General features: G+C 37.8%; 1 protein-coding gene across 1 annotated transcript; it reads right to left on the bottom strand.

The window, feature by feature from the left end:
- Positions 1-5,893: 5,893 nt before the first annotated feature.
- LOC139848985 (uncharacterized) lies at positions 5,894-9,569 on the bottom strand. The gene is made up of 6 exons (XM_071838664.1): positions 8,491-9,569; positions 8,050-8,350; positions 7,546-7,962; positions 7,192-7,430; positions 6,607-6,937; positions 5,894-6,517 (listed from the first exon to the last, which is right to left on the bottom strand). The coding sequence occupies exons 1-6, from the start codon at positions 9,567-9,569 to the stop codon at positions 5,894-5,896; spliced, it is 2,991 nt and encodes a 996-aa protein (XP_071694765.1).
- Positions 9,570-10,751: the final 1,182 nt, after the last annotated feature.

The following is a 10,751-nucleotide window of genomic DNA, read 5'->3' as shown; positions in this document are numbered from 1 at the left end:
TCATCTCATAAAACGACTAAATGGGTTAAGGTAAAATCCTCAAACCCTAAGGTCATATATAACTGCTATAAATCGGCCACAACAAGAAGATCAAACTTAAAATCAATAGATGATAAAGCAACATGGGTAAACCATAATCGTTTCGATTGTCTTCAAGAAGTAAACAAAAAAAAGAAATTAATCTCTATTTCTAGATCTTCACAAATGGCCGATGACATAAAAAGGAATTGGATGAACTGTAAAGTAAAATACAATGTATCAAAAAACCCTTTATGTAACAAGGAGCCAATAGAAAGGTCAAGTGACTTTTTAAGTAAAGAAGAGTCAATATCTACTTTTTCAGTAAATAAAAAATCGAAAAAGGATTTTGAATATAAAGGGTTAAATCCCCTATTGGAACCCTCTAGTTCTATTAATGTCTTTCACTTTGACCACCATAAAAAAAATAAGAATAGGTTAGTTTCTATCGATCCCTTTATTGGTATTAAACTGGCCGAAGCCCAACAACATAGTAGTTTTAAAGAAAAGAGGGCCCAACCCAATACCCAAGCCCAAAGTTTGTCTGGGTATCCAAAACAGGAACAAAGTTCTTTTTTATCCAAATCTAATACTTTAAAAAATAAACATTTAAATAATAACTCTTTTTGTACCGGAAACGCTAATATTATTTCGAATAACACAAAAAGTGACGAATGGATTTTTGATTGTGGTGTTACTCACACCATGACTTATGAAAAATCCGACTTTTGTTCCGAATCGAACACTCGGGTAAATAGAATTCAAACTGCTAATGGAGGGGTTGTACACGTAAAAGGGGGTGGGAAAATTGAAATCACTCCGACCATGAAATTATCAAATTGTTTATATATTCCCACCTTGTCTCATAAACTTTTATCTATTAGCCACGTTACAAAAGAGTTAAACTGTTCCGTTTTATTGCATCCCACTTTCTGTATACTACAAGATATCAGGACCGGGATAATTATTGGGCGGGGCACTGAACGGGGTGGGTTATATTATGTAGACGAAGTAACCCAACAAGGTTCTGTGATGCTTGCACACGGAACACCCGATAGAGAGGCATGGTTATGGCATAGGAGACTGGGCCATCCTTCTGCCGGATACTTACATGCTCTATTTCCTAGCTTTTCAAAATCCAATGTCAATTTAAACTGTGAGACGTGTATTTTGGCCAAAAGCCACCGAAGTACATTCAAACCTAGTAATACTAGGAAAGATGTACCTTTTGCTCTTATCCACTCTGATGTGTGGGGTCCTGCACCGGTTATTGGAGGAAAAAACTTCTGATATTTTGTCCTATTTATTGATGACCATTCACGCATGACTTGGATTTATTTTTTGACTCACAAATCTGAAGTGTTTGAAAATTTTTTCCAATTTTATAAAATGATACAAATCCAATTTAACAAAAGTATACAAATTTTGAGATCCGATAATGAGGGTGAATTTGTCAATACTTCAATGAAACAATTTTGCGAACAAAACGAGATTATTCACCAAACTTCTTGCGCTCACACCCCCGAACAAAATGGAGTAGCTGAACGGAAAAAATCGACTACTATTAGAAATGACAAGAGCTTTATTAATTGAATCTAAAGTTCAGAAAAGTTTTTGGCCCGAAACTCTTGCTTCCGCTACCTACCTTATCAACCGTTTACCGACTAAAGTTTTGGGCACAAAAACCCCCAAAGATACCATTTTCCAATTCCATAACCTCCCGACTTCATTTAGCATTGAACCTCGAATATTTGGGTGCTCGGTCTTTGTCCATATCCCAAAACATGAGCGTACCAAACTTGATCCATGTGCGGAAAAATGTGTCATGGTTGGCTATGGAATAAACCAAAAAGGATATCGGTGTTACAGTCCCAAAAGACGTCATATGTTTACCACAATGAACTGTGATTTTGTTGAAACTGAATATTTTTACAAAAATACCCAACTCACGAGTGAGGGGGAGAATGAAAGTAATGACACTCTCAGTTGGATGACATGGGTTCCACATCAAACACAAAACCCTGAACCTCCTCGAACACAAGACCCCGAGCCAACACAAAACCCCGAACCTATACAAACTCCAACACTAAATCCTGAGCCAACAAAAGACCATGAACCCACAGAAACTATCCCATCAAACCATGAGACCACTGAAACCTCCTCGAACAATGAACATCAAACCCATGAGGAACAAAATGACACAAATTCCGATGAAACCACCCAACGATATGTCCTACCTCAAAGAGTCAATAGAGGTGTCCCTCCTAAACGATACTCACCAGAAAAAGAAGCGCAAAGATCTAGATATCCTATGGCTAATATAGCACAGGGAAATCTGTCAAACGAAGCTCATAAATTTAATTCCGCAATCTACTCCGAAAATATTTCAACCTCCGTTGAACAAGCTCTAAAATAAAAAAAAACTGAAAAGAAGCAATTGAGGTTGAAATGAAAGCTTTGAATGATAATAACACGTGAGAAAAATGTGCCATGCCTCAAGGAAAGAAACCAGTGGGATGTCGATGGGTATTTACGATAAAATATAAACCAGATGGAACTATTGAAAGATACAAAGCTCGACTGGTTGCAAAAGGGTACACTCAGACATATGGGATCGATTACTCCAAAACCTTCTCACCAGTTGCGAAAATTGATACCATTAGAGTTCTCTTTTCTATCGCTGCAAATGAAGATTGGTCACTTCACCAATTTGATGTGAAGAATGCTTTTCTACATGGCGAATTAAAGGAAGAAGTCTATATGGAAGCACCACCGGGATTCAGTGCGACTTCAAAAACAGGGAAGTTTGTCGACTTAAAAAGGCTTTATATGGGTTAAAACAATCTCCACGGGCTTGGTTTGGGAGATTTACTTTATTTATGAAAAAAATACGATTTCAAACAAAGTAACTCGGATCATACTCTTTTCTTTAAACGAAAAGGAAATTTGATTACTTGTTTAATCATTTATGTTGATGATATGATCATAACAGGAAATGATAAAGAGAAAATTTCTAACTTAAAAGTGAACTTATTTAAAGAATTTGAAATGAAAGACTTGGGGAGACTTAAATATTTTTTGGGGATTGAGGTGTTACGATCCCAACAGGGAATATTTATCTGTCAAAAGAAGTATGTTCTTGATTTTTTTGCAGAAACAGGTATGATTGCTTGCAAACCAGCTGATACTCCAATGATTCCAAACCAGAAGCTATATATGGAAGATGAAGCTGATCTTGCTGATAAAGGGCAATACCAAAGGATGGTGGGAAAACTCATCTATCTTGCTCATACTCGACCTGATATAGCACATGCAGTTGGAGTTGTGAGTCAATTCATGCATCAACCACAGGTTCACCATATGGAAGCCGTAATGAGAATCATCAGATATTTGAAGAAAACAGCGGATCATGGAGTAGTTTTCAAAAGAAATGGGCATCTAAGAACTCAAATATATACAGATGCAAGTTGGGTTGGAGAAAAAAGGGATAGAAGATCTACATCCGGATTCTTTACAATAGTCGGAGGTAATTTAGTTGCATGAAAAAGCAAGAAACAAAAGGTTGTTTCTCTATCAAGTGCAGAATCAGAGTTTAGAGGGATAGCCAAAGGAGTTGTAGAAGCATTGTGGACCCGAAAACTTCTAACAGAGATCGGATTTCCACCAGAAGATAGCATTCAGAAAATCCAGTTCAACATGACCGAACCAAACATGTGGAAGTTGATCGACATTTTATTAGACAAAAAATAGATGATGAAATCATTTCCCTTCCATCAATCACATCCGAAGACCAGCTAGTTGACATCCTCACCAAATCAGTCAACGGAAGACTCTTCAGCGATGTTCTTGACAAGTTGAATATTGGAAACGTCACTATTCAACTTGAGGGGGAGTGTTAGAATATTGCATCAAGGCCAAGTTACCATATTAGGTAACTTAATTTTAGGATCAGAAGTGGTCAACTTCATCACTTCCTAATTTAGAAGATCACAAGAATGCACAAGACTAACGGATAGCTACAGACAACAGTTTCTTTCCTTCTTTATCATAGTGGTTCCAAAAGTTGTAATGGAGCCTAACTCCAATTAGAAGTGACTGTTATGTTGTATGTGCATATAAGCACACCTTGCCAATGTAACAATTAACTTTCAGTCAATAAGAAAACTGATTAAGCATTCATAAACAGCATTCAATCTTTAGTTTTCAATTATTAACAAAAATTGTCGTGAAACAACGATTTTATAACATTTATCTCAAAAACTTGATCTTTAATTTGTTAAATTGGGTTCAGATGATGGTGGGTGTCCAACCATTCTATCCTAAGGCTCTAGAGGAGGTGATTAAACTCATGTGTAGATGTTAAGAGATATTCAGTCAACCTATAATCTAAATGTTACCCTCTAATCGAAAAGAGTGATGGATAGTGTTTTTAATAACTTTGTTATAGTTTTCTTGCATTTACAGATTTAAAATATAGGAGAATGATAGTGAGTATGATTAGGATTTGGGAGTGATCGTGTTAGAAACCATCTTATTGTATACGGCTAATGACTTTAAAAACATTCTAAGTGACCAACCTACACTTCTCTTGATCATTAGGAAACTAAAATTCACCTTCTTTAAAACCAAAAAAAAAAAAAAAAATAGAGAAATCAGCTTCTAATAAAAAAGGTTTTTAAAGTCTCCGAGTAAACTGATGAAGTATCTATAATTGCACTTGGTCCATTACCAAATGTGTCTTTGATAAGTTTCCTCACAATTACAGATTCTTTAAAATTGAAATTGTTTTTCAAGAATACAAATTACCCTTTGCTTTCCATCTGGTAAGTTTCCTCATAATGACCTGTCCATGAGCCATGGGTTGAAGTTGCCTTTTTAAATTAAGTATAGACTGCATCAAATGGAAAGCAAGAGTATCATCGGGCTATGAGAACGTACATAAATACGAGGACAATCAGCTCCTCATGTCGGTTTGTTCTTCAACATCATGATTTTACTCATAGCCAAATATACGTTTCACTTTTTTGCAATATTTGTAATTTTCATATTTTAGTGCTTGCAACGACTTGGAACAATTTTCGATTCGATGTTTATCATTTAACAAATTAATTTCATTTTAAATATGTAATTGCTGTTCATGTACCCTTTTTCAGTCTCTCTATTTTAATGTGTGTTTTAACTTTAAGAGAAGATAATATGAACAAGAATATGAAAAGCTAAATGTGTTGAATTAATTTTAGAAGGTTACAATCAAATCCTTATATAGAGGATTAAAACAAAACATAATTATAACACACCAACAACTAGACCCACTAGTAAAGCTAGATGACAACTAGCATACATGTGAATACACCAATATGACAACTAGCATACATGAACACATCAATATGACAACTATCATACATGTGAACACACAACAACTAGACCTAATAAAACAAGATAAAAAGCAACTTGATTATGAAAGTATGCCATAAAAGATAATGTCAAGTTGGCCACTAAACACTTTAACCATTAATCGGTCAATAACGGCTGAAACTCATTTGGACAAGTTGAGCAACTTGACCAATAAAGTTCGGAATCAAGTTGAGCAAGTTGAGCCACTTGAGTTGTGCACTAACATTTTATCACTCCCCCTTAGTGCAAACTCCCGATCAAAAATCCCCAACGCCTCTCGAAATTCCATGAACTTGGCTTGCATTAGAGCTTTAGTAAAGATGTCGGTTACTTTTTTTTTTCGAAAGGCAACGATATATTAGCACGAAAAATAGAGTACAACGCGAGAAGAACCCATTACAAAGCATTGGGCACTAAGAAAACTCGACCTACAAGTTGCAAAGAGAGCAACCGAAAACAATATAAGAATTAACAATAAGAATTAATCTAAACAAAAAGCAAGAGGATCCGAGATCCATTGAAGCCAATCAATCTTTTTATACTTGCAACGCGAGGAGATCCATTCGAAGGAGCGGAGTTGAATTTCCAATAGCCCACCCAGACCGTTCCAACCCGAATTAGTGTAGACTTTACGATTACGATTTTTCCAAATTAAGTAGTCGCATGTCCATTCAAGAGCTTGCAAAATTTGAGAGCCCACGAAGGAGAGAGACCGGATGCAATTACCATGGAAGGCTTCATTTACACTAAGATTTGACATCGAACCCAAATTCCACCATTTGTAAACCCTGTCCCATATATCCAACAAATGCCGACAAAGGATCAACGAATGCTCTATTGTTTCTACATCGTCATCACATAGAGTGCATCTAACGGTACCCAAATCAATTCCTCTTTTGTCGATTTCGGTAAGGACCGGGATACGACGTTTCAATACCCTCCATATGAAGATTTCCACTTTTGAAGGAACCAAGTTATTTTTTAAGGTACCAACACGCGAGCCGTTGGAAGGGAGGAGTTTCTCGTCATTTAATTTTGTAAGAATCTTTGTAGTGAAAACGCCATTATTTGCCAATCGCCACGCCCAAGAGTCAAGGTTTACATCCTTTTTTGAAAGTTATCGAGAAGTTCCTTAAGAATATTGAGTTCACCTTGCGTTCTACCGCTAATTTCTCACTGCCATAACCACGTTGCCTCCCAACCTGAATCAGACCAGCGAATTCTGTTACCTTCTAATGCGGATTGGTCTTGATCGAGCCGAAATAATCTCGGCAGCCTGTCTTTGAGAGGGGAGTCGCCTAGCCAGCAATCTGTCCAAAACTGCGAGTTAGAACCGTCTCCAATCACTTTGTAAAAGGAGTTCCCGAAGTCGATTCCTGATCTTTCAATGTCCAAACCTGCGCGCAAAATGTTAAGCCAAACGCCACGCTTTCCTTTTGACCGGTTAAGGTCCGAAGGAAGGAGCGGCCCGTTAGCACCATGAATACTTTTAATGATAGAAGGCCAAAGAGAATTGGGCTCCACTCTAGCCCGCCAAAGAAATTTACCCAAAAGAGCAAGATTTTAGCCCGCAAGGATCCAATGTTAAGACCACATTCACCGAAAGGCAAAAGTAGATCTTCCCTTTTGACCCAATGGATTTTTGATTTATCACCCGTCCCACCCTAAAAGAAATTATTTCTAATACACTCAAGGGATTTAATAACACTCAACGGCGCGCGAAAGAGCGAGAAATAGTATAGCGGTAGACTATTAAGGACCGATTTAATTAGCGTTAACCTTCCACCAAACGAAATCGATTTTTCTCTCCAATTAGACAAACGCGAATTAAACTTTTCAGTTACTGGCTTCCAACTTTCCACCCTATTCATGTTTCTTCCCATAGGCAACCCGAGATAAGTAAATGGAAAATCTCCAACTTTACAACCCACCCGGTGAGCCATAAGATCGATTTCGGATGAAGGGACCCCAAGACCGAATATGTGGCTTTTGTTGAAGTTGATCTTTAGACCCAAGACCTTTTCAAAGCATTTAAGTAACTTCATCAAGTTGCAAAAATTTTGTCGATTCCAATCCCCGAAAAAACGGAATCATCTGCGTATTGTAGGTGCGAGATAATTATTTTATCATCACCAATTTTGACCCCTTTGAAGAGATTGCATTAATCGCCTTCTTTGTAAGCAAGTTTAGCCCTTCTGCCGCAATGATAAAAAGAAAAGGCGATAGGGGATTGCCTTGTCTAACCCCACGCTCAATGTTGAATTCACTAGTTGGTGATCCATTAATGAGAATGGAGATGGAAGTCGACTTTAAACATGCAAGGATCCAATTTCGCCATCTAACCCCGAATCCCATGCAACTCATGATTTCAAGTAAAAATTCCCAACTTAGACAATCGAAAGCTTTCTCAAAATCCACTTTAAAAACGAGACTCTTCTTTTTGCATCTAGTGAGATAATCAATTGCTTCATTTGCAATGAGAGCCCCGTCAAGGACGTACCTTCCTTTAATGAACGCGTTTTGCTCATCTCCAATAAGCGACAGGATTACCTTTCGAAGACGAATGGATAGCACTTTCGTGAGAATCTTGTAGTAACATCTGATCAAACTAATGCGTCAAAAATCATTTAGTCCCACCGGATCCGAAACTTTAGGGACCAAGGTAATGAATGATGTGTTGCATCCTTTTGAGATAACACCATCTTCCCAAAAGCACTCAAGTGCCACAAGTAAATCTGCTTTAATCAACTCCCAATGTTTCCTGAAAAATTTAAACTTAATACCATCGGGACCGGGGGCTTTCGTACACCCACATTCGCTTATAGCATCTCGAACCTCCTTCTCGCTGAATTTTACCTCAAGTAAATCAGCTTGCTCAGTCGAGAGCTGCACAGGCCGTGGCATCGAGGCAGACTGCTGGAGCCGTAAGCATCCTGACCTATTATTAGCAAAACGCGATTTAAAATGATTCAATGCTTCTTGCTTGATGTCGATCGGGTCTTCACACCATGTACCATTAATATTAAGACCCCGTAAATTATTCCTTGGTGGCGTCTCTTAATGAAAGAATGAAAGTACTTGGTATTTTCATCCCCATCAACAATCCACTTCGCCCTCGATTTTTGCTTGGCCATACTTGCTTTAATCTTTTCTTTATCGATCCACTTCTTCCTACAATCAAGCCACTCATTTCTCTCGTTGGATGTAAGCACCCTTGTTTCGGCCATAGCTTCCCAAGCTGTGGCCTTGTTTTTCAAATCCTCGATCTCAACATCAATTCCAACAAGAGTGTTGTGTCCCCATTCTTTTAGAGCAAACTTAACATTTTTCAATTTATCACGAAACTTGCAATCTAGTCTACGACCTTGAACCTCTTTATTCCACGCGTTGATTACAGCCTCATCCGACCCATCCATGTCTAGCCATTCATCAAAGACTTTGGTAGGTTTTGGACCAAAATCTATCACTCTATCACGAAGGATAATCGGACAATGATCCGATAATTTTCTTTCAAGTGCCAAGACCAATAATTCATTCCACATATTACACACTTTATCCGAAACCAAGAATCTATCAAGTTTGCTAAACTTGATTCCGTTGTCACAAATTTGCGTAAATATCTTTCCCCCCATTGGAACCTCAATAAGGTTAGCCTGGTTGATGAAGTCATTGAACCATTCCGCTCGCCTTTCAATAAATTCACAATTAAATCTTTTCGATTCTTCGCGAACTTCATTGAAATCACCACATAAGATCCAAGCCGCATCGTAATCACCTACAAATTTTTCAAGACTCGCCCACAATTTTATTTTATTAGAATCATTGTGGGGCCCATGAATATTCACAATATAAGAGGTCTTTACATTTGCTAGCTCAATTTCCTCGCTAACAACCTTTTCACGAATGAAATGATACCTCATTTCTATATGCTTACTACGAGCATGAAAAACATGATTCGAAGCAAGTTTGATTGCACTTTCATTGTCACATTTCAGTTTGATAACATAATCTACTTCTTCAAGTATGTCACCAATCAATCTTCTTATCCAAGTACACTCTTGAGCTGCCATAGTTGGAGCTATGTATTCCGCTTTCGTGCTAGATAAAGCAACAACATCTTGCTTCTTACTACACCATGAAATAACCGTGGAACCCATGTTCTAACAGTAACCCGAAGTTGAATGACGATCATTTGCGTCTCCCATCCAATCTGCATCTACGAAACTATTTAACAAAACATCATCACACTTCTTATACCACAAGCCGTGGCCCATTGATCCTTTCACATAACGAAGGATCCTTTTAGCTGCATCAAGATGAACATTAGTTGGACATTGCATAAATTGTGAAACAATGCCAACTAAATAAGCAATTTTTGGCCTGGTGATGGTTAGATAAATTAAATTTCCAACCATTTGTCGGAACAACTTCACATCCTTGAGCTCTTTTCATTAATCCTTCTTCATTTTGAGGTTTGGTTCCATTGGCATAATCATAGGCTTTGACTCCCCCATGTTGAAACGTTCTAAGAGACTTATTGCATAGCCCATTTGAGAGATTAGGTACCCGTTTTCTAGCTTATCGACTTCCAAGCCAAGAAAGCAACCAATCTCCCCAATATTCTTCATTTCAAAACGAACCAAAAACGTGATATTTCTGACTCGTTTCCTCCGGTGATAATCATGTCATCAACTTATAGTAATACCAAGACATGAATACCTGATTCTTTCTTCACAAACAAACTAGAATCCACATCAGAAATTTTAAAACCACAAAAGACAAGGTATTGTGCGACCTTACCATACCAAGCTCTCGGAGCTTGTTTCAAGCCATAAAGAGCTTTCTTCAACCGGCAAACATATTCTGGAAATTGATTTGAAGTGAACCCAATAGGTTGTTCCATGAACACCTCACGATCAAGCTATCCATATAGAAAAGCATTTTCACATCAAGTTGCTACAATTTCCACCCTTTGTAAGCCGCTAGTGAGATTATTGTTCTCACCGTCACCATTTTAGCCACGGGGCTAAAAGTTTCTTCATAATCAAGCCCATAACTTTGACAAAAGCCACGAGCCACCAAACGATCCTTGAACCTATTAATGGTTCCATCCGAGTTCTTTTTCAAACGGTACACCCATTTACAAGTAACCGGTTTACATGCTTACGGTTTCTTAACAAGCTCTCAAGTTTCATTCTTTTCCAATGCATCAATCTCCTCTTGTATTGCTTTTCTACAATTTGGAGAATCTTTAGCTTCTTCATAACATGTTGGTTCTTCGGTTAAGCTGCCTGAAAAGAAATAATTTGTGACTGTGTTTACCTCATAGTCACTTAGAT

Source organism: Rutidosis leptorrhynchoides, chromosome 5 (assembly GCF_046630445.1).
Source record: "Rutidosis leptorrhynchoides isolate AG116_Rl617_1_P2 chromosome 5, CSIRO_AGI_Rlap_v1, whole genome shotgun sequence".
NCBI lineage: Eukaryota > Viridiplantae > Streptophyta > Magnoliopsida > Asterales > Asteraceae > Rutidosis > Rutidosis leptorrhynchoides.
The sequence above is the reverse complement of the archived record's forward strand: the minus strand, read 5'-3'. Positions and strand labels throughout refer to the sequence as shown.